General features: G+C 53.6%; 1 protein-coding gene across 1 annotated transcript in view; it reads right to left on the bottom strand.

Moving 5' to 3' along the window:
• Window positions 1-8,225: 8,225 nt before the first annotated feature.
• Dlg5 (discs large MAGUK scaffold protein 5) overlaps window positions 8,226-24,268 on the bottom strand; it is a 104,492-nt gene continuing 88,449 nt past the window's right edge. Inside the window, exons 18-32 of the mRNA XM_042690337.1 lie at window positions 24,020-24,132; window positions 23,346-23,435; window positions 22,964-23,114; window positions 18,540-18,702; window positions 18,288-18,421; window positions 17,230-17,376; window positions 15,611-15,794; window positions 14,935-15,083; window positions 14,047-14,217; window positions 12,825-13,021; window positions 11,945-12,088; window positions 11,575-11,702; window positions 10,452-10,561; window positions 9,869-9,978; window positions 8,226-8,781 (exon numbers count right to left, since the gene is read on the bottom strand). Of these exons, the coding sequence (XP_042546271.1) occupies window positions 8,678-8,781; window positions 9,869-9,978; window positions 10,452-10,561; window positions 11,575-11,702; window positions 11,945-12,088; window positions 12,825-13,021; window positions 14,047-14,217; window positions 14,935-15,083; window positions 15,611-15,794; window positions 17,230-17,376; window positions 18,288-18,421; window positions 18,540-18,702; window positions 22,964-23,114; window positions 23,346-23,435; window positions 24,020-24,132 (2,095 nt within the window). The 3' untranslated portion in view covers window positions 8,226-8,677. The remainder of the gene's footprint in view (window positions 8,782-9,868; window positions 9,979-10,451; window positions 10,562-11,574; window positions 11,703-11,944; window positions 12,089-12,824; window positions 13,022-14,046; window positions 14,218-14,934; window positions 15,084-15,610; window positions 15,795-17,229; window positions 17,377-18,287; window positions 18,422-18,539; window positions 18,703-22,963; window positions 23,115-23,345; window positions 23,436-24,019; window positions 24,133-24,268) is intronic.

The following is a 24,268-nucleotide window of genomic DNA, read 5'->3' as shown; positions in this document are numbered from 1 at the left end:
TCTTTGCATCCAGAAGGTATCTTAATCAATGTGTCCCAAGTATGCCATTTTATTTTTAAAGTCAAGTTTTGCATATGTAGCTCATTGTGTCAAAAGAGGCTGTCATGGGGTTGTAAATGGTAACGCCTGTCGCTCTTTCATTAGGTATATGTACTTGATTAAATTGATTTCCTAAGTTGAATCATTATTTGTAATAAAGGGGTGTTACAAGCCAGCTCTAGGCTGTTTTTAAAAAAAAATGTAAATTTTAACCATGAGAAAAACTGAAAGCCCAGGCCACACAGAGGTGAGTGGGTAGGTAGTATCTGACACGGGTTGGTGTTGGGGGCCAGTCCCACAGAGGAGTGCTCTGCACAAGATGACAGGGGCCAAGGTTTCCATGGTGCCATTTCTATGTTGTACACTGTGTGCCACAGGTGGCCTTGCTGGGGTACCCCTGCTTCTCCTGGCCCTCCCTGGGATGCTCCTGTCTCCCTCCCAGGGACAGCCATGATACCCTCTTTGCCCCCCTTTTCCAGGTCCTGGAACAAAACAGAACACCTAGCACCCCTCCTTCTAAGTCCCTGAGTTCCCTCATCAGTCTTACCTGAGGTTCCAGGCCCAGAGGGTGGCAGGGGCACCAGGGGAGCCGGGTTGCCTGCCAGGCACTCTTCCTTGATAACTTTCCACCACCATAACAACAACAACAACAACAACAACAACAACTCCCTGTCAGCAGTCCTCAAGCAGGTCCTGGCTGGCTCATGTTTCTGCCCCTACCCACACAGGTATATAGGTGGGTCTCATATCTCTGGCTCTCAAAAAAGCATCTTGACAGGTAATTTTTCTAACCACATTTCCTGTTCTCAACTGCCTAAAAGACAAAAGACAAAACAAAAAAAATGCTAACCAGTGCATAGCCCCGGGTATCCCTGCATCCCCCCAAGTATCCCTGCATCCCCCCCGCCCCCGGTATCCCTGCATCGCCCCGCCCCCGGGTATCCCTGCATCCCCCCAGGTAGCCCTGCATCCCCCCCGCCCCTGGTATCCCTGCATCGCCCCGCCCTGGGTATCCCTGAATCCCCCCGCCCCCGGGTATCCCTGCATTCCCCCCGCCCCCGGGTATCCCTGCATCCCCCCGCCCCCGGGTATCCCTGTATTCCCCCCAAGTATCCCTGCATCTCCCCGCCCCCGGGTATCCCTGCATCCCCCCGCCCCCGGGTATCCCTGCATCCCCCTGCCCCCGGGTATCCCTGCATCCCCCCGCCCTCGGGTATCCCTGCATTCCCCCCAAGTATCCCTGCATCTCCCCGCCCCCGGGTATCCCTGCATCCCCCCGGGTATCCCTGCATCCCCCCGCCCCCGGGTATCCCTGCATCCCCCCGGGTATCCCTGCATCCCCCCGGGTATCCCTGCATCCCCCCGGGTATCCCTGCATCCCCCCGCCCCCGGGTATCCCTGCATCCCCCCGCCCCCAGGTATCCCTGCATCCCCCCGGGTATCCCTGCATCCCCCCGGGTATCCCTGCATCCCCCCGCCCCCGGGTATCCCTGCATCCCCCCGCCCCCAGGTATCCCTGCATCCCCCCGGGTATCCCTGCATCCCCCCGGGTATCCCTGCATCCCCCCGCCCCCGGGTATCCCTGCATCCCCCCGCCCCCAGGTATCCCTGCATCCCCCCGGGTATCCCTGCATCCCCCCGGGTATCCCTGCATCCCCCCGCCCCCGGGTATCCCTGCATCCTCCCGCCCCCGGGTATCCCTGCATCCCCCCGGGTATCCCTGCATCCCCCCGGGTATCCCTGCATCCCCCCGGGTATCCCTGCATCCCCCCGGGTATCCCTGCATCCCCCCGGGTATCCCTGCATCCCCCCGCCCCCGGGTATCCCTGCATCCCCCCGCCCCCGGGTATCCCTGCATCCCCCCGGGTATCCCTGCATCCCCCCGGGTATCCCTGCATCCCCCCGGGTATCCCTGCATCCTCCCGCCCCCGGGTATCCCTGCATCCCCCCGGGTATCCCTGCATCCCCCCGGGTATCCCTGCATCCCCCCGCCCCCGGGTATCCCTGCATCCCCCCGCCCCCGGGTATCCCTGCATCCCCCCGGGTATCCCTGCATCCCCCCGCCCCCGGGTATCCCTGCATCCCCTGGTTCACATTTCCCACTCCAGCTTTCTCAGTTGCACCTCTTCCACCAGGCTCCCATCTGACGTAGGTGTCTTCTTGCCTCTAGGCTGCTTGTCTGGCAGCTTTACCATCTTCCATCCATCCATCCATCCATCCGTCTTAACTCCGAATGGTGCCAACAATACAGAGTATGTAGGTTTCCACTTTTATGTGGACAAAAGAACCGATGTATTAGAGGTGGAGAGCACTGTGTGTGCTCCCTTCTGGGTGAGATGATCAAGACAGGGATTCCTATTTAACTTAGCAGTTATGTGTTTAGGAAAAGAGGTAGGGACCCTGAACCTGATTAAAAAAAAAATGTGTTTTCCTTCTGAGGTGCAGAGCAAATATGACAGAGAAGGGATTTTGTGTGTGTGTGTGTGTGGTGCTTTTCTATTTTTGAAACCAAGAAAAGGCAAAGTTTACTCAAGGGCCATCTGCTCACAAAATCCTTCCAGAGAGAGGTCTTCTAAGCCAAGGAGACAATCCAGGCCTCCCCACTTCAACCCTGCATTATTCATTCCTCTTTCCTGACATGGAGAAGCCAGGCCCCCACCAGACACTCAGAGGCGAGCTGATGCCTTGTGGTGACTGAATTCCCAACAAAGAAGCTTTGGAGTCTTTGCTCCTGGAGAGAGAGGGGCCCAGGAGGGTCTCTGGTTTCCTTTTCTCCCTGCATTTCCTTTCCTTATAGACAGATTTTGGATCATTGCCTACAATTCCCACCAATGCCTAGCTTTCCGGGTCCTCAGGTGAGGAAGGGAGGGGAGAGTACTAGGTCAGAGTCCACACTTACCCCTGGTTGGTAAGGCAGCCATGAGTGTGGGTATTGGGATTGCCATTCCTGGGGTCCTTTTCTGGGCAAGGACGGCAATGTGCCAGGATGTGTGTTTCTCACTTCACTAACTGGCTGCTCTGGAATGACTGGGCGACCTATGCGTGTGAGGCCCTTGGTTCCCACAGGGCACCTGCGGACACCCAAGGACAAGGGAGGGGCTTCTCAGCCCTCTTCTACTGCAGCCAAGAATGTTATGCACATGGCAGCTGGCACAGCAGGCCAGCACCGGCCACTACACCCTGGCATAGTCCCAGGGTCCACAGAGCCACCAGCTTGACATGCTCTGTTTGTTCTTCCCTGGGAGCCAGAATGCTGTTATGATGACCCTAATTTTGGCACTGATCAGGTGCCACCCATGGGCAGGCAAGCTAAAGAATGTAACTTCAGGGTTAGAGGCATGGCTCAGGTGGCAGGGCACCTGCCAAGAAGCATCATGTACTGCGTTTGAGTCCTAACCTCCCACCTACCCTCCCCCCTAAAAAAAAAGCCTTCTTTAAATGTAACCAATCATCAACTATATAATCCCTAGACCCAACAATGATAGACTGCCTCGGGGCCATGTCTGTCTGCTGTCACAACCCTGTTTGCAGCCATCTTATCATTCCAAGCGCCCTGTGGGTGAGAGGTGAAGCCAGCTTTTGCCGAGTGAGTGGTAACCCTTGACCCATCAATACCAGCAGGATTGAACGTGTGTACAAACCACAGAAAATTCAAGTTCAGGAGTAGAGGAGTGAAGCATCAGTGTGGGTCAGGAGCAAGCCCTGCTCTGGCACTGCTCCCCGTACCTGAGCCCCCTCCCCCTCGAATTGCTGTGGAAATTGGAGGGAGGAGACCTGGAGATGTCCGACCCCCCCCCCCCCCCGCCCGCAACACAAGCCCTTCTCATGTTCCTCTGTGCATGTCACCAACCAGTGGGGCTCTCCCCTGAGATAGGGAGACTGTCTTCTGATCCTTAAAGCTGTGTGCACGGACACATACTGCACAGACTGGGCTTTGGCAATTTCTGCTTTAAATCAGATAGTGTGTAGGCCTGGGAGAAGATGACCTCTGGAGGAAGGCTAACACCTACTTGGATCAGGCCTTTATGCTGTAAAAAACCATACAGTAGGATGTGATGAGGGGGAAAATATGTAATTGGTTTCTAAGAAATTATAAAATACATTAACAAAAATATAGAACCCAAACTTCAAGAGAAAAATAAGCTGTTAACATTACAGAGGTTAAGTGTTTATGACCTCCATTCTAATTATTAGTAGATAATGTTAATCTTTTTTAAAAGCTGTCACAAAGACTTGAGAATTGTAACATACTTGTTATTTTACCTTTGCATGGAGAGGCAGTCTAGGACACTCTTAATTTGGATTCTGGAGTGCAGGATGGATGGATACCGGCTACACAGCCTGGATGTGCTTGGGGTATCGCCTGTGCACCCCTCTAGAATGCACACAGACACACGGCCACCTTCATCCACCCTCACAGTCACTTAGCTGTCACATCCTCTGTCCATTCTTAGGGTCACAATGTGGGGAGATTAGAGTGGCCCCCACAACTTACTTCCTCAGAGCAAGATTGCTCAGTGAGATGACGGCCAGGAGTTCGGAGACAAGGGCAAGCTTCTTTAACCACTCCCCACCATAAAGTCTGGATGTCTCCTTATATATAAACCATGAACTCTCTATAGAAGCTTCTCAAAGATAAGCCTATAAACATTGCTTCTCAAAGATAAGCCTATAAAATTGTTAAGTTATGGGAAATGCAGTATATAGTATGCACTATTTTTTTAAGCTGTATGTATGTTTGTATTTGCTATTCTAAATGGAATGGATGACAGAATTTCACACTAAGAAAAGAAAAAAAAAAAAAGACAAAAATAGTAGCAAGAATCGAGATATGATTGGGGGGTGAAGAGGGAACACAAGAGGCCAGAGCCTGTTTTCAGGATGGCCATGTTAGGAAAATGGTTAAAGTTACAGGGAGATCCCACTGTGATGGGCTTTTCACATCTCAACTTGGCTTAGTCACCAGCCAGTTACTAAACTGCATGTCAAACTAGGAAGGTTTCTGTGCAGTTACAATTGAATCCCCTACTCCATCGGCACTGAGAGGGAGCCTTGAGGACCATCCAATGGGCCTCCGCCAACTGTTGAAAGGCTCTAGGAGCTGATGAGTCCCTGAGAAAGAGAGAGGAAGCCCCTTCTGTCACGGCTGGGCCGGGGGCTGTGGAGATCCCTCCCTCCTTACCAGCCCTGGTGACACCATGCCTTCCCCAGAACTGAAATTTGTGCTTCCAAAAGTGCACAGTCGGTTATTTGAAGATGGATGCCCCCATTGGAAGTCTTAACTACACACAAAGGCAAGAAAAAAAAAAATTTAAGGCGTTGCCCAGGCTGGTCTCGAACTCGTGATCCTCGTGCTCCCCTACCTAGTTATTATCAGCATGTGCTACCATGGCCAGCAAAGAAGTGATTAAATTACAAATTCCTCTTGTTCTTACTTTGGTGAGGGTGAGGAGGGAATTCAACTGGGTGGTGGGCACCCGAGGGGTTCAAGGGGAGGCTTGGAGCTGGGTTCCTTAAAGATGTATGCGCTATTTTTTTAAGCTGTATGTTTGTGTTTGCTATTCTAAATGGAATGGATGACAAAATTTCACATTGAGAATAGAAAAAAAAAGAGAAATAGTAGCAAGAATCAAGATATGATTGGGGGGGGGGGGGGACACAAGAGGGCAGAGCCCGTTTGCAGGATGGTGAGGGCTAACGAAAGAGCAAGGACAGCTGAGATGAGTTAGAGGCCCAAAAAGCCAGGGGGGGGGGAAAGGGCAGTGGGGAAGGGCCAGGTCTGCCAGGATCCTGCCTTGGTTCCTAGAACCTTCCCTCCCCATGCCAGCCTGAGCTCTCCTGAGCTGTTCATGCCCTCTGTACCCTCACCCTGCATTTCCCTTTGTTTCCTTCATCTTTGACATCCATGACTCAAGTGACCCTCTGGTCCCATAAACCCCAAAGGCAGTGGCCCTTCCCAGAGCAAACTTGCACCCTGCCTGCTTGTGCTGTGAACATCATGGCTTGGCCAGGAAGAGAGGCCCAAAGCTGCTTTCCAGCTGGCACATGGCTCCTACCCCAGACATGCTTCATGCTTGGTTCCTGCCCCCTGGGCCTCAAGCCTCCTCCCTCAGCCTTGCAGTGAGATGTGCTTTGGCTCCACGAGGCAAGTACTCATCCTCGACGTCCACTGCAGAATCACAGAAGCTGGCACACACAAAAAAGTACCTTAGTGATTTCACAAATACCAAGGCTGAGAACGTGCCATCAAGTCTGCTTTGTCCTTCTAGCATGATCCGAGCCTTTGTGGCCAAACATCACCTGGGCAGAGGAACCACCCCCCCCACAGCTGTGCCCCCAACCCCAGTGTAGGAGGTGAGTCTGGTAAGGAGAATGGTCCCCTTCTAGGGACTGCTCTGTATAATATTCCAGAGGCTTCCCTGCAAGGCCTCCATGCATGTAAGGATCAATGGTCTACAATCTCAGTAATATAATTGTCCAAGTTAGAGTGTGTGCGAATATTTTCTCTCATGGTTATGAAAGAAAACGGTTACCTACAGAAGACACAGAAAATGTAGAACATGACCCTATGACCCCAGGATCTCGTGCCACATGGGCCCCTTCTCACTGCAATCCTGGACAAAGCCCTGGCTAAGGACACTCGGAGATCCCAAGTGCTCAGCTCACTGCTTGGGGTATCTCACAACCCAGCCCACACTTGCAGGCAGGCCTGATCAGGGATCCAGAGCTGCCCAGCTGCAACCACTGCCCCATGCAACAGAGGCAGAAGGTAATGGAATCTATATTCTCACAAGAGCAAGCAAAGACCTCTGCCCACACTGCAGAGGAGGAGGCAGGAAGAGAAAGGACCAATGGAAAGCTAAGGAATGGAGGCGGCTCAGGAAGAAAAGACGCAGATGCCAGCCAGCAGCACTCAGGTATCACACACAGACAGATTACAGACGTTGACCTTTATTTGTTGTACTGGTCTGTTTACCTTTTGATACAAAGTAACATCTTAGTACAGGACACAGGACATCCATCGGTCAGATCCGTACCTGCCTGGCTGCCATCCCCGCCCCGGCTCAGCCTGCCGCCTACAAAACAGCCCCGCGCTCAGAGTGGCATACAGTTCACTTGTCTGAGCTAAAAAATCTTGTACCTGTAAAAAACAAAGGACAGCACTGAGGACTGAAACTTGTCTTTTTTTTTTTTTTTTTGAGCAATTGTGCAAGAAAATATATCCCTTTTTTTAAAAAAAAAAAAAGTGTCAGTAATGGCTAAACTATAATCTAGTGTCTAAAAGTACAAAGAATAAAATGAAATCAAAGATTTCTTGCTAGTAAAATGAAATGTTAGGAACAGTATTAAAATATAGGTCCTACCCCCTCCCCCCAATGATGCTTGGAGCCGCTTACAGTACCTATTAGCAAGACACAAAGTTTAAGGAGGAACCACAGCAAATCTTCAGCCAAGAAAGAGTATCTGGCGTCAGAAGTGCAAACAAACAAAAAAAAAGAAAGAAAAAGGAAAAAAAGAGAAACCAATTCAATAAAGACTGCAGACATCCTCAGAGTCAGGCTCATTCTGTGAGCACTATAACCAAGATGAAGGCTGAGGTCCTGGGTATTCTTCCAAGATTTTTCTATTAGGCTCTTGGCCATTACGTTTCCCCTAAGAAGCTCTCATTTCAGAGTCTGAAACTTGAGTGGATTCATACCAAAGAACAATGTACCTTCTATGCTGTACAGAGCCAGGACGACCCCGCCCACATTGCACTGTTTAGGGTGTCAGGGCTTATGGAACCTGGGTGGAACGTGGCAGGCACCTGCCCATGACCCAGCTGTGCTGCTGAGAAGCCATAAGGCCCCGGCATCAGGGGCCCGCAAGGCTTGGACAATAACCACAGCTGGGGAAGCCCCGGAGAGGCAGGAGGAAAGGCGAGGGTGTCAGAGTGCCAAAGGTGCCTCCCCTCCGCCCCAGTCCAGCATGGGTTGGTGTCGTGGGAGGAAAATGCTGCTACAGTGAGCTGGCCCCACAAGGCACTGATCCTCCCCCACCAGTGGGCGATCTGAGCACCTTCAGCCACCATGTTCCCTCCAGGAGGTGAGGTCTGCCACAGCTCTGGTCCCACCAACAAGAACCTCCGGAAGTAAGGTGCCCCCACTTCCACGCCCTCCCCGCCCTCCCTCCCCCGCCCCCCAGGAGGTTCCAGGGACATTTTGTAGAACAAAACCAAAACAAAAGCAACAGAGGGCTGAGCAGGGGTGGGGGTAGGGCAGGGGCTGGGCACCCACAGCATGGAGCCATTCAAGTAAACATAAACAACCAAATACTTAGAAAAGGCTTGTAAACTTGTGATCTGAAGGTTCTCTGTGCAGCATCTCTGGTCGGCTGGCTATAGGAAGGTGGGCGTTGAACCCCTGTGTCAAGTGTCTGTATAAAGCACTCTTGGGAGGAGCAGCCTGCTGGCCTGGGCCAGAATCCCTGTGGTGTGGCTGCTACCCTCCGTCTGTGAGGGAGGTGCTTCTGGAGTCCTGGTTCCGGATCCTTCCTGGCCGATCCGTAGACAGACAAGCATCTGTCTTCAGTCACTGGAGAAGAGGGAGCCAGGTCTCCCCACCATCAGGCTGGCCGAGTTGCCTCCTGGCACGGCCTTCTAGAGTGGGCAGGCAGGGATCCACAGGACTTTGCTTTGTTCTTGGCTGACCATTGCCAAGATCTGGGCGCAGATGCTGGACAGGGCCCCTCCCTGGACGACTCCTGCAGAAGAGCCCCACCCCCACAGACACACATGGACCACTTAGTTCCATGTAAAGGTTCCCAGTAAAGACCCTTGGGTTGTGCTCTAGCACTTGCCTATCTGCAAACCATGTGGCATCTCTGCCCCACCCCGCTAGCTCTCTTCCCTCCCTGGGGAATGGGGCAAAGCAAGTAGAGGAAAACTGCCCCCTGGAGAAACCTCCACCAACATCAGGATGATACTTTGGTGGGGGCGGGGCCTCGGCACATGGCAAGGACCGAGGATGGGGCAGCAGGCAAGACAGTGGTGTGTGGGCACTCGGTGAAGGCCTGGCCGGCAGCAGGTCCCGCAACATGATCCCACGTCAGGAGGGATCTAAGGAAGGGGGAGTCCTCAGCCCAGGGGCCGGTGGAGCAAAGGTGAGCACTGACACCCACATGGGAGGACACCAGGCCATGCCGCTCCGGGTGTGACCCCCATAAAGGAGACCGGGTCACAAGGTGGCAGCAAGCACTTAAAAAAAATTTCATTTCTCCATTGGTTTCAGTGGTGAGCCAGAAAGGAAAAGACAAAGTGGTGCTCACAGGAGCAATCTGATCAAGCAGACATGCTGTGCTCCCCGTGATGTGGCTGCAACTGTAGCCCATCCCCTCTGCAACTGCCCTGGCCCCTACACCTGGCTGGGTCAACCCATGAAATTGGAAGCCTAGAGGTGAAACGTGGCAGGTACACTGCAGCCACACGTCTAGGGTGTCTCAGCCGTGAATTTTTTTTTTTTTTTTCTCAGTAAACCCCGCGGCAAGTGGCCTGCCCTAGGGGGTTGCTGGGGACAGATGGCCGCCTACACTGCTAGCTCCCTGAGGGCCTTGCGGATTTCTGTCGAGTGGGGGACACTGCCCAGTGCTGCTGAGAGACAGGGCCATAGCACATGTATGTCAAAATGATGTCCAAAGGTGCTGGTGAGCTTAACCCTGTGGCCTAGAGAAACGCTGACAGTGGCCTGGGGCTTCAGGGCAGTGGTTCACTTGTAACAAAAGGACATAGCACAGCACTGTCCCCCTCCAAGGAGCTCTATTTCCATGTCCTGTCCAGGCCCTGAGCACCTACCTGTGAAGTACCTGCTGTACTCCTGCTCGATCTTCTGAGCTGTCTCAAACTGCTCTTTGGAATGCCTCTGCGTCACCTTGTCCCTTAGGTAGACAGGGTCTCTCTGCTCCCTGTCAGGACAGCGGAGGGCGGGGGACCTGGCTGAACTCGGTGCCTCCCAGGTCCTCCTCTCCCCTTCCTTGGACCACCCACAGCCAGGGCCTTCCAAAGGGGAAGGGAGGGAGGGAGCCTAGGCTGTGGTCAGAGACCCTGGGTGTGCCCCATAAAGCAATAGCCTCAGGCCCTCTGGGGGGTGCTCTGAGAAGATGGGGAACCCAGAGGCACAGAACGGCCAAGAGGAAAGAGGGGCCTCAGTGAGCATGGGCGAGCTGGACTTAGCAGGTCACCCATCACTATGCTGACCTCAGGCAAGAGAAGAGCTACATAGGCAAAGCTGGCCAGGCTTGGGAGTTACAGTGACACCATGGGTAGTTCATGCTGCCTCTGACCATGGGTATGGGCTGGAAGGGAAGATGGGTGCTCCCGTTCTTCACCCCTACCCCGCTGGGCCCCAACCCCACGCTGGAGAGGACAAGACACCTACTTGATGTGCTTGGCGCTCTTATAGTGGATGAAGATGACGATGGGGTAGATGTGCATATGATGCAGACGCTCGATGGCGTGTGGAGCAATGTCCAGGAGGCAGTGCCGGTTCTGGGGAGCAGGGCACAGAGTAAGCACTGGAGAGCAGGTGAGGGTGACTAGCCCTTGCGGAGACCCCTCTTCTGCCACCAAGGAGACACCCCCCCCCTTGTTGTCCCATACAGCTCCGCCTTCACAAAGGTCCCCACAGACAAGAGGGGGGAGGCCTTCTCCAGGGCATCCTGCCCTCTCCCACACCACCATTTGCCCCAACAGCTGGCAGCCGGTGAGTGGGGTCTAGCCAGCTTCGACTCCACATCTCATCCTGCCTCTTCTTCCACGCAGCCCTACCTGGCTTCACGACCATTATTCTGCCAGATGGAGGAGCTGGTTAGGGATGCGTGGGGCCCGTGGCAGAGGAGGGGAGCATGTGCATGACTAGGACTGCCATACCATCCATGGGCTCCATTACACACTAGGCAGAGTGCACACCAAACACACACACACACCCAGGGGCATCCTGCCCACCACTGTCCTGGACCCACAAAAGCTTCCCTGAGGAAGGCTCCCCAACCGGAGGGAGTTCATCCACTTCAGCTGCATAATAAGTACCTGCCACTATGACAACCAACACTTTGGTCTAACAGAGAAGAAAATTTAAGCCCAAAGAGGCAAACAGAGCAGCCTAGGGCCAGGGCCTGAGGAAGGCCAGCTCCTTGGCTTTCCAAGCAGCGGCTTCCCAAGTGTACTTGCAGCTGCTGCTCCTTTCTGCCATCGAAGGCATCACAAGACACCATCAGTCCTTACAGAGGTGTGTGTGGGGGGGGGGGGGCCTGTCCTCACGAACGGTGCCCATGAGTTCAGCACACTCTCAGGGACTTGTCCCAGATTGCCCTTGAGGGCCAAAGCTCTCTTCGGATGCCCTCAGCAGGGAGAGGCAGCAGGTACCACGAGGTGCAGGTAGATCCCATGCCCATGGGGCGGGGGAGGGGGGGAGAGGAGGGAGGGTGGTCCAAGTGCTAGTTATAAAAGCAGGGTCATGTGGCAGTGAGGAGAGCTAGCTCTCAGGCTAAAGCCATGGGTACCTTTTCTGTGATCTCCTTTATTGAAGCCACGGTGGTCACATCAAAATGGCCGCTCCTCCGCTTGTAGTCAACAAACAGACAGTCCTTGACACCCCGCTCTATGGCCTGCTGGGAGGCCTTCATCACCTCTGCAGGGCACAGAGGCAAAAGTCAGGCCCTGGGCCTGTGAAGGCCAGACGGAGCAGGGAGGAGAGGGACTTGGCGATGTGGGGTCCACATTGTCTTCTCTCCCAGAGAGAGCTGGAGACCTCAAATGTCTCTGTCCCAAGTGAACAGGGCCATGAAATGCTGTGTTCATGGTCCACTGTCCATGAGCAGGGAGGCAGGTAGGTAGGGAGACAGTCCAGTAGGCACAAGAGGGCTCCCTTACCAAGCGGGCATCTGCAGAACTTGCCAGGTGCCTCGTTCACCAGCATCTCCTTCACCACATCCAGTAATGGCCCCAGAATCAGGACTGGCCTCAGCGAGGTGCAGTCTACCTTCTGGACCCGCTGATAGGCCAGGCTCACCGAGTCTGGGAGGCAAAGACACATGTGTCCTGGGCTCAGCCTGGGCAGTAACTGGAGGCCTGGGCACCTGTGCTCCCTGAGCTTGCTCACCCTTTTCACGCCACAAATCAGAGCCAAGAGAATGAGCAGCTCCAGGCCCTTCCTGGGACCTCCCTGGCTTTAGCAATGAAGTCCCAAGTGGCAGGCACCCGTGGGCACCAACAGTCATGGAGTCAGGTGCAGGCTTAGCCTGCCTCTGCAGACACGGCAGCCAACTGATACAGGCTCGTCATCATACACTTTCTTCGGCTTCAATCCTCCCTCAGGTGTCTTACGCCCATTGCAATCCAGCCCCATCTCCTTTTCCTCTGCTTACTAGGGATGTAACCTCAGGTGCCATAGCTTCCCTTGCAGGTAGGCATACTCGTGTAGCCCAGGCCTGCCCAGGAAGTAACAGGAGAGACTTTTATCCTTTCCTTGGCCCCTAACCCAGGAGGCAGAATTTGAGTGGTACTGGCTTTGAGCCATGGAGATGGGAATGACCCTCAGGAGATGGCAGCGCCTTAAGACATTAGGAACCTGGGTCCCCAGACGAAGCCCCGCATAGAGCACCCGCCAGCTGAGACATGGACATGGCAGAGAAGTCAAGTCTCTCAGGGCCCGCCTCCAGATTTGTGGGCAAATACATCCTTCAGCCCCCGGTGACGCCTCGGCACCCCCAACCCGGGATCCCACAGCAACACAAGCTCTGCCGCCACTTGCCTTCAAAGAGCGGAAGGGAGTCATTAGAAAAGGTGTCCAGGGCCAGGAGGTCCTTCCCGTCTTTAGACCCGCTGCGCTTGTGCTTGTGCTTCCGGCGGAAGAAGGACCGGCGAGCGGCCGCCGACAGCGTCTTGGCAGTGCCGTTGTCGTCCTTCACCTCAGACATGCTGAGCCTCCTGGAGAACTCCTGGTCCATCCTGCGGTCGGGACATGTCAGTGCTGGGGAGCACCAGGCAGACACAGGGAGGGAACACAGAGGGAACACAGGCCTCTGTGTTCCCTTCAAGCCTCCTGGAACTAATGGTGGCAGGGCAGCAGGCAGCCACAGGGCGTGGGGGGGAGGGGCACCCACCGGGGCCAGGCTAGGGGTGTGCTATGGTGTCAGTGCGTCCCCCAGAGGCTGGATGCTGAAAGTTTAGTCCCCTTTATGGCAATGTGGGGCTGAAAGCTTTAAGAGGTAGTACCCTGTGGAAGACGGTGAGGTCACTACAGGCCCTGCCCTTGGAAGAGACTAACACAGTCCTCATGGGGCCCCAGTTCCCGTAGGAGTAGGTTGCTATAGAAAGAGCAAACTTGAGTGTCCTTTTCCTCTCCAGCCCAGTGACCTCTCCCATCTGCACAAGGTTGGCTCCCCACTCCCTGCTTTTTTTTTAGGTCCGAGACTGGGATTCGAACTTAGTACCTGATGCTTTTGCTCATTGGCTAACGCTCTACCAAAAACTACATCACCAACCCCAGGCTCCTTCTGTGTCCCACCATAACGTGACAGCCCAGGAGGCCTGCCAGAGGCCAATGAGATGGGGCCCCGATAATGCACCCTCAGCACCCAGAAGTGAAAGTTAAATAAACTTGTTTTCTTTGTATATTTCCTTGCTTCCGGTACTTTGTTATAGCAAAAGGAAACAGACTGACATAGACTAATCGCTAATGGGCATGGAGTTTCTCTTGGAGGCAGTGAAATACCTCAGAAATTGACATATCCATAAATATACTAAAGACCACTGAATTGTACATGGGGCGTGTGTACGGTCTAGAACTTCAGCTCTGTTGGAAAAAATAAAGTCATACTCCTACTTGCTCCCAGGCTTCTACACATCACTTCAGCCTAGCTCCTAGACAATTGATTTTAGCAACAGGTACAACCCTGAAGTTGAGTGAGCAACAGAGAGTTCCCCAGCAGACAGGCTCAGCCTCGCCCGCCTCCGAAAGGCAGAACACTTACACATATTTGCTGGGAATCTGTCCGCGCTGGATCTTCTGGGCATTTTCATCCAGCTGCCAAGCCATCCAGGACCCAAACGTGCCCTGGGGCAAGGTGTCATCCACATAGAGGATGTCATCTTTCTTAAAACTCAGCTCAGGCTCCACCTCTGCCAGCCGGTCATACAGGGCCCTGTACCATGGGACAGAGGGCATTCTATCAGGAGGGCACAGGCTGCCGAGGAAACAGCCTTAGGCAGACAGGCTGCTAGGTCTGCTACTAGTAGGTTCCAGGCTGTCCCCAGTCACCAACACAAGATCTCCATCCTTTGGATGGTTTTTAAAAGAGGGAGTCCCATGCTTTACTGAATAAGACACAGGCATTCCAGTTCCTTCCCTAATACTGTGGGCTCACTTCAAATAAGCCTTTCCCATCCACAGAAGCGAAGGCCCCCAGACCCTGTGACAGGCGGGCCACCCTAAGATGGAAACATTGACGCCCACCCCTATCGCCGCTCCCATCCGTTCTGCTGTCGCAAAGCCACCTCAGGGAGCATCGGCGCAGCTCCACGCCCACTCTAGAGGATGCCTGATGTTGTCTACATGTGCCGGGGTCTCCTGATACTTAGAGGCACAGTAGGCAACTGAAATCCACATCCACCGCAGAGAACTCTGAAGACACTGGTGAATGGAGATGACAACTCCACAGCCCTAAACCCCAGAGAGGGAGTCCGTGTGGTCCCCTAAGGATGTCCCTCAGGATATTCCTAAGTCAAAAGCACCTCACCTCAGACATGAGTAATGTGGATGCTAGCCCAGCGTTGGAGGCAAAGGAACACAGAGGATCCAGTCACCAGAACCATCCCCAGCAGAGGCCCCTCCCCTGGCCGCAGATCCCCTCTACTGGCACCTGATGTAGAAGCTGTCTCCAGGGAGGCCCTTGATCCTGGCGAATTCCTCAGGGCGGTACTGCACCTTCAGGCGGACACCATCTTTGGGCTTCAGCATCTCCACATACACCTCCTCCACAGTCTTATTCCGTACCTCCTGGTTGCCATACTGACCGAGGACAGGGGCCCAGGATGAGAAGGGAGTGGCCAGTTTTGGCATCAAGGCAGAGTCCACATCCCCAGATCTGACTCTGCCTACCCTCCCCAACCTCAACAGAAAAGGCTGGATCCTTGCTGGTCTCCCCAGCACCCCAGCCCTGTGCATGTTTCCTGGCCTCTGGGTCCCCTGCTGAGCCTCTGCTCCACCTCCACTGGGCTTTTAAAACAGCATTTGTGCCACCTCTGTGCCATCACCTCAATGAGATGGAGAGGGCACCCTCCCACCAGCTCCAAGGCCTGCTGCTCATGATAACGCACACTTCCTTCTGGCTGGCCGAGACCCAAGCTGAGACTGAGCCCTCAGTCTGCCATGGCGGCCTGCTTGCTGCCCAGTGGCCTCTCCTGAGGGACCGGGTAACCTTGCAGGTTTACAAGGACAAGTCATCAACACTTACGGGTCACTAGACAACCATGATGATGACGACGAGGCAAAGCAAGAGGGCAGATGGGGCCTGGCCTTCCAAGCAGCAGACTTACCTCGAGGATGAGGTCTCCCGGCACAAGGCCATCGGGTCCTCGGGCAGCACTGTCATCCTCCACCTCAGCCACAAACACCCCGCGCAAGTTCCCGCCACACACGTGCACGCCAAGCTCCAGTGGGGACTTCTTGAGGGAGACAACTCGGGGCTCCGCCGTCTTCTTGCTGGCATCTCCCAACATCCTTTGAGGAAGGATCACGCAGAGGGAAGAAGGCATGTGTGAAGAGACAAAGCAATGGCTGGCACCCCGAGCGCCTCTGTGTGCTTTACCAGCCTGAGAACCCCAGGGGGCTGAGAGGTTGAGAGGTAGTCTTACCCTGCGGCTCAGGTCCCACTGACACATTGACAGGACAAGAGGCAGAGAGGCAGCGGGTGCGGGGTGGGGGGGGGGGGGGGGGAGACAAGGCCAGAGGCCACAAAGCCAGTAAAGGGCAGAGCTGAAGCCAATGGTCCTGCTTCCTCTCCCCACATCCTTCCAATGCCTGAGGAGGCATCCCTCCCACCTGGACCGTGCATGTCTGCCTCAGTTCTTTCTTTTTTTTTTTTTTTTTTGGTCGGCCGTGGGGCTTGAACTCTGGGCCTGGGTGCTGTCCCTCAGCTCTTCAGCTCAAGGCAAGTGCTCTACCACTTGAGCTACAGCGCCACTTCCGGTTTTGTGGTGGTTTATTGGAGATAGGAGTCTCACAGTCTCTCCTGCCCGGGCTGGCTTTGAACCGCAATCCTCAGATCTCAGCCTCCTGAGTAGCTAGGATTACAGGCGGGAGCCACCAGCGCCCGGCTTTGTCTGCTTCAGTTCTGTCCACCGCACAGCAGCTCCCCAAGCCAACTCAGGCAGGGTCTTTGCCATCAAGAACTTTGGTGAGGGAAGTTAAGGAGGTAGGACAGTGGAAGCCTCCCAGGTGGGGGGCAGGAGTGGGGGGAGCCTGCCTGAGGTAAAAATCTGGTGGCTAGTAGATTCCCGAATGGCAGGGTACTGGCAGGCAGTACCGAACCACTTCCTTCTGAGTGATGCTGGGGCTTTGCTAAAGTGGCTCCTGCAGGACTGAGGAGCGACAGTTTTGCACCCTAGCCTAGGTGGCCCTCTGCTGGTCCCCAGCCAGGCTGATGGATGTGCTGTTCTCAAGAGCACCTGTCCAGTCCTGATGCTGCTCCCCCTGCCCGGCTTCTCTGCAGGGCCTGCTCGTGACATTTGCACCTAGCTGTCTCAAGAGTCCTTGCACCTCCGGATGGCTCTGGCAGACCCCTGATCATATGACTGGCCACACACAGGCAGGCCCTAGCCTGGCACCTCCCTGAGGACAGCAGTGATGCTCACCAGCCAGAACCCCCAGGGCTTAGATGGAAATGACTGTGGGATGGTGTCTGGAGACTGAATCAGAAAACAAGCAAGCAACAACAGGAGATGATGAAAAAGGGAGGTAACAAAGGAGTCATGAGGAAATGAGAGGAAGGGAAGAGGCAAGGGAAGGAGAAACAACGGGAAGAACACGTCTGTCTCCCACCCCAGATCTTTCAGGACCTGGTATGTGGTGGGTGACCAGTGCCCACGCCCCTGAGGTGGCTCAGTCCCACAAAGGCAGAAGACTACCTGGGCTCCTACCGCCTGTGTCTGCTCACCTAGAGCTGGAAGTGCTCTGCTTGGCTGGAGGGGTGCCAGGGCCTTCGTCCTGCTCCATCAGTGGGTCAATGACTGAGGGGTGCTCTGGGGTGGTGGCACCGCTGCCCTGAAGAGTGGAGTGGACACCAGCAGGGTCCAGGTGGGAGCTAGGGACGGAAGGCCGAAGTCAGAACATGCACACGGCTACCCTGAGCCACTACCTCTATAGTGGCAGCCAGATTTGGCCTGTGAGTGGGTAATAGGTCAGACTGCTCTGTGCTCTTGAGCCAAGGCACACACGCTAGGGGCTCATGTCACCTGGCCCCCAGGATCTGTCAGACCTCAACTCAGAGATCCTCTCCAAAGGTGTCCAGCCTAGGGGCCACTTGAAGCCACTGTCCCTGTCCTCTGCCTCGGCATCTGTCTCCCCTGCTGAGCCATGTGGTACAGCTGTGCAGAGCTCCTCCTGCCATCTGCTCTGTGACCCTGAGCACAAGGATGAATACAGGCAGGTGTCCAGCATTTGCTTGTGGAAAGACAGTCAACCACTGAATAAGAATCTTATCGCTGAGCTGGGTGCTGGTGACTCACACCTGTAACCCTAGTCGCTCAGGAGGCTGAGAGCTGAGGATCACGGTTCAAACCCTATCTGGGCAGAAAAGTCCATGAAACTCTTTATCTCCAATTAACTACCAAAAAAGCTGGAAGTACCACTGTGGCTCAAGTAGTAGAACACTAGTTTGGAGCAAAAAAAAAAAAAAGAAAAAAAAGCTCAGGAACTACACACCCAGACCAAAAAAAAAAAAAGAAGCAGCAGCTTGTCCCCAAATGCTTGTGCTCTTGACTATCATAAGGCCTCTATTGTGACATGTTCTGCATAGACAGCCATTCTCCAAAGTCCTAGGCTACTCACCTCCCTTTACCAGTAACAGAATCCCCAGAACTTGTAGCTGTCAGATCCTCTTCCCCTCCCCCATACCTACCACAAGTCAGAAAGGACCGGACGCCCCCTTGTGAGCACTATACCTGCCACAACCACCTTTTCCATCCCAGACCAGGGGCCCTTGGGGAGGCTCACCTGGAGCGAGAGTGGCTGCTGAGCTGGTGCATCTGCGGGTTGTACTGGGCCAGTATGGTGATGGTATCGCACTGCTGCCCAATGATGAGCCGGGCCTGCTGCTCGGTGGCGCTCCGCAGGTTTATACCATTGAACTGGGGGAGACACCCAGGGTAGGTTCTATGATGGGCCAGGGGAGGGGCTGAGGCCTGGAAACAGTGCTTTTTCAGAGGAGGAGGACAGGAAAAGAGAAAAGGGGCCATGCCCTCTTACCTCGAGCAACTGGTCCCCATACTCAAGGCCAGCCTGGTGGGCGATGCTCCCCACGGTCACTTTGGAGACATAGATGCCACCCTTCTCTCCACTCACAATGGAGATGCCCAGGGGCTCTGAGCCCTTCTGCACCTTCACGTGGCGTGGTTCTTCCACGTAAGGCCTTGGAAAAAGACAAAGGGTTTTTTTTTTTTTTTTTTTTGGGGGGGGGGACTCAGACCCAAAGGAAAAGCATGAGGAGCATGAGACAGGGCGTACAGTCATGCGTGCAGGGACGGTTCAGCGCCCGGGGCTCCTGCAGTGACACAGCTGCGTGGGGACATGGTGACTCGGCCTCTGTATGGACCAACATGTATGTTCTTGAAATGCCATGCAATAGATACACAGCACACCCAAATGAACATGGAAACACCCAGCCTCAGAAACAGACAACAGTCCAACAGAACACCACTCTGACACAGGGACAATACAACATTTGAGTTGTTGAGAGGAGTATACTCGGGACATGCAATTCGTAAACCCCCAGGGGAGGGCAAGTCTCAAGACACCCTCTGGGAGACCAGAAATGGCTTCCGGAATGACACTCCCTCTAGAAAAGTGGAGGAGAAACCATCTGTTTTCATGTTTCCTGGCTACACAGGGTGATGTGAACTGATCATGAAAATTAAGCGGCTGCAAATCCAAGCCATGAGAAAAAGAGGAGCAAGGAGGCTCTGAGCAAGGCTGTGACCATGCACTCGCTTCCCAAGGAGCCATCCACCAGGCCCCAGGGCACCAGGGGTAGGGGCACATGGGAGCCTCATGTCAGGCCAACCTCAGACTCCTCAGCGAGGAGGACCTGGGCCTGGTGGCCACGGGCAGCCTCAGAAGAGATCTGTGGTGGAAGAAACACCTGGATGGACAAAGGTCAAAGAGAAGTGAGCTCAGAGACGGAAGACAATCCATCCACCTGCAACATGCACACAGAAAAAAATGGGGGACAACGCCCAGCCCTACCCCAGGGCTGAAGCATCACAGCCCTGGGTTTCCTCCAGGCCATAAAGGACAAAGTCTAGGCCACAGGAGGGAACCAGTCTGGTGTTCATTTCTCGGGTCTTTCTTGCCCATATGGTGAGGAGCCAGAGGCAGGCACCCTTGCTGTCAAGAGGCAGAGCAGTCCACCAGCTCAGCAGGCCACAGTTTGGGTCCCTGCAGTTTTGGAATAGCAGACTAAAATTCTTTTTTTTTTAATTGTCTTTGCTCTCACCAAGCCTCCCAAGTTATCCTTACTTCCCAAACTCACCAGTTCTGCACACGCATAGTCACTCGACTATGTGAGAAGGCATCAAGTGATTCCAAGCGGCAAGAATCCTTACCAAGCTGCCCGCCCCCCCCCCCCCCCCTTAGTGCCATCCTCACACTCCAACCTGAAATGATGGGGCAGGGCACAGGCCAGGGAGGAGGAAGCCACTCCCTCGCAGCCACCTGCAGGTGGGGTTGAGCTGGGTTTCGTGTGCCATTCCTCCTTCCTCACACACACAGATGGCCCTTTGGTTAGCTTTATCTCCACCTAACAGGTTTATCTCAACACAGGAATAGGCAAGAAAGACAACGTGACAGGCACACAGAAGCCAGGAAGCTGCCTGAATTACCTATACATCACAGCTTCCTGACCTGGCAAGACACGGTGGACCACAGGTAATTCCATGTTCAGTAACCTGCACACACAGGTACGTGTGCACTCACACGTAGATCTCCACAGAGGACGGACCGAGAATGCACAACTCACGTCTCTCAGTGAGGTGGTCGGCAACAGTCGTTAACTTGTGAATCCTCAGAATAGTTTATATGTCTGATACTTTGCACTAAGTTTTCTTGGAATAATGTGCTTTTAAAACAGGTTTATAATAGTTATACTTACAAATCACAAGGCACCGAAAAGATGTTAATTAAAGAGGATGTAATTATGTGTGTAAAATAATATAAATAAAGCAAGCATTAAATACATTTTTTTTAAACTAAGTGTTGGTGGCTCACTCCTGTAATCCTAGATACTCAGCAGGCTGAGATCTGAGGACTTTCCAGTCCAGACAGGAAAGTCTGTGAGATCTTCCAGCAAAAAGCTGGAAGTGCAGCTGTGGCTCAAGTGATATGGTAGAGTGTCAGCCTTGAGTGAAAAGCTGAGAGACAGAGCCTTGCCTCAAGTCAGTCCCATACATACCACACAAATGTGGTGTGTGTGTGTGTGTGTGTGTGTGTGTGTGTGTGTGTGTGTGTGTGTGTGTGTGTGTGTGTATGTGTGTGGTGAATAGCAAATGAATGTCTGTCTGGTTGTATGTAACTTTTTTTCTTCTTCCAACTTCTGAATCAGGACAAAAGGTAATACCCTCACCAAGCATCAATGGCTCACACCTGTAATCCTAACTACTCAGGAGGCTGAAATCAAAGGCTCATGGTTTGAAGCCAGCCGGGCAGCAAAGTCTTTGAGACTCTTATCTCCAATTAACCACCACCAAAAAAAAACAACCAAAAAACCCCAAAACCAGAAGTGGTAGAGCGCTAGCTTTGATCTCAAACACTGCTCAGGGACAATGCCAGCGCCCTGAGTTCACACTCCAGGACCAGAACAACAACAACAACGACAAAAAAAAAAACAAGAACAAAACAAAGGTATGACTTTCAATTAGTAAGTAAGCTGCTGCTCGGGCCACGGAGGTTAAACCCATATCTAACTGTGTCATAGCACTGTGGAGTCAGGAATCACTCATAGTTCTCCTCTCCCGGTACAGTTCCCAGCTTTGTACATGGAGGGGAGGCAAAGAAGGGTGCTCCCCTTCACTCAGGAAAGCCCACCCCTATGTGCACCCACATGTGTTACCAGGGTAAAGTCTGATGGCACAGGCTCAGCCTGGAGTTTAGGTACCTTCTGCTCCCCTCAGCAGGTGAATACCTGCTGAGACCATGTTCTCATAAGTTAAGATCTGCCAGTCAAATACGATCTAGCTAGAACGTTTTCCCCAACTCCTGCTGCTCCACTTGCTAGACTGTAAATATGATCTAGAAAAGCTCCATTTAGAACAGAGAGGGCTGGGTGTTGGTGGCTCACGCCTATAATCCTAGCTACTCAGGAGGCTGAGATCTGAGGATTATGGTTCAAAGCCCGTCCAGGCAGGAAAGTCTGTGAGACACTAATCTCCAATAAATCACCAGAAAACTGGAAGTGGTGCTGTGGCTCAAGTGGTAGAGCGCTAGCCTGGAGCTGAAGAGCTCAGGGACAGCGCCCAGGCCCAGAGTTCAAGCCCATGACCAAAAAAAAAAAAAAAGAACAGGGTGGGGGTAATGCAAGGAAAGGGACCAGAGAGAGGCCCCTGGTCACCCTACTGGAAGAAAACCTTCAGCCATGTTCTGAAACGACCCACACTTAAAAAACTAAACCAATGAATAGCTAAGCTGTGCCCTTAGCTTCTCTTTGTGTGTGCTGCACCTTACAATAAAAAGCCTTGGGTGAGCAGGACAGAAGAACCTAGAGATAGAGCCAGTAGATCTGGGACGAGAAAGCATAGGGTAAGGAGGAGCCCTGGTTCTAGTCAAGTCAGAACAGTTGCTAAACTCCATGACCACACAGATCACCTAATTTCTTCATCTGTCCAACAGGGCTAATACATCAGAGCAATTATGATGCTTTCATAACTTAAGATGTGTGAAGTGCTAAACATGGACCTAGGAAATAGTAGATGGTATTCTGACATTCCTGCCACCACCAGGTCATCTCCAGAATCATTCCTTGTCATGGCTCAGTGGAAGGAACCTATCCCTTCCATCCCTGCATCTACACATGCCCTGCCTCTCTGCTGGGACGAAGCCCCTGTACCAAGTGCCACAGTGACATCCAAATGACATGCTGAGCTGGATGCCACTGGCTACTGAGTGACCCAAATGAGGGTGGCTGGGTCCCTCTCGGTTCCGCCTATCCTAAGCCTGAGCTTTAATCCTGGCCATAGATGCCGTCCTCCAATCCCCTCCCACACACCACACACACACACACACACACACACACACACACACACACACACACACACACACACACACACATACACACACACACACACACACAAACACACACACACACATACACACACACACACACACAGGCCATAGATGACACACACACACACAGGCCATAGATGCCGTCGCCCAATCCCCTCCCACACACCACACACACACACACACACACACACACACACACACACACACACACACACACACACACAGGCCATAGATGCCGTCGCCCAATCCCCTCCCACACACCACACCCACACACACACACACACACACCACTCACCTGTCTTTTCCATCCCCCAACCCCCTCCCACACACCACACACACACACACACACACACACTCACACACACACACACTCACACACACACACACACACCACTCACCTGTCTTTTCTCCGTTCCCCAAGGGATGCAGGGTTAACGGCAATCCGGGGCAATGTGGAAGCTGAGGTCTGGGGCTGGCTACAAGAGGACAGGGTGTCAACGCTCAGGGGTGACCGAGGAGGAGTGCTGCACTCAGAATGTGACAGTGAGCCTGCTGAGAGAGGAAGGAACACGGTCATGTTCTGCTGTCCAGACACAGAATCACAGGGCCTGGGTTCAGACTGCCTCACAGCCTCACAGTACCAGGCCTAAGGCAGAGCTCATCAAGCCTTGACTGACTGGCTGAGATGATCAGCAAACCAGATCAGCTCTACCCAGAGGTTCCACAAGAGGACAAGGCAGGATGGCAGGCCAAGCACCAGAGGCCCTGTCCACTGCTTACCTCTGTCAGAGCCCATGACAGACCGGGGGTATCTCGGTGTCAACGGGATCTTAATGCGCTCTGCCTTGAACTGCAAGTTACTAGAAGACCCTATTGCAGGGAGACAAAGAAAGCTTCAGACCTCAAGATGAAACACACCAGCCCTAACAGCATACAATCATATAGCAGACAGAAGAGTGACAGGCTCAAACTGTCATACATCCCTGTGGGACCTGTAATGTAAAAGAAAAAAATAGATGCCTGCCTCCTAGGGTTAGGACACACTGAGAAAACAGATTTCTTCAGGAGTCCTACCACCCCTCAACACACTGAAAGCCTGGGATGCAAATGGAACCAAGGTGATGTGGGCAGATACTGTCTTCTCTCCCCAGCGCCAAAGCTGGGTACCTCTCCCAGTCACAAGAGCCTCTCCTCTGAGTTATATTTTTCCTGAGGAAATGGCTATATAAACACCAAGAATGACCAATAAGCCAGGGACAGGGGCAAAGCTCTCTCCACTAATAAAAGCTACAGGTGGAGGGCAGTGGTTCTCAGAGCACCATGGGCATGAGACCAGGAAGCCCTCCCTCCCAAGGAAGGAGCCGAGGTTGGCCCAGGAGGGAGCAGAGCCCATGCAGGAAGCCCACAGGAGCACCTAGGACAGTGAGGGGTGGGGAGGCCTGAGTGGCAGTTACCTAGGCGAGCACTGGAGGGCAGGGAGTTGGAACCGTGGGAGGCTCTCATCTCAGAATAGTCACCACAGGCCCTGTGGCTCAGGTCTAGACTCAGGCGTCCCTGGTGCTGGACACTGCAAGAGAACCAGAGAGGTGAAGGGTTGGGGAGAAAGCTCAGGGCCAGACACGGTCACTGCCTGGGCCTCCCTGAGCCAGAGGGGAGGACCAAAAGCCACTCCTTCCTGGATGGAGACAACAGACTGCCCCCAG

Source organism: Dipodomys spectabilis, unplaced genomic scaffold (assembly GCF_019054845.1).
Source record: "Dipodomys spectabilis isolate Male_0828 unplaced genomic scaffold, ASM1905484v1 ptg000136l, whole genome shotgun sequence".
Classification (NCBI taxonomy): Eukaryota; Metazoa; Chordata; class Mammalia; order Rodentia; family Heteromyidae; genus Dipodomys; species Dipodomys spectabilis.
Note: the sequence above shows the minus strand (reverse complement) of the source record. Positions and strands in the feature narration are given on the sequence as shown.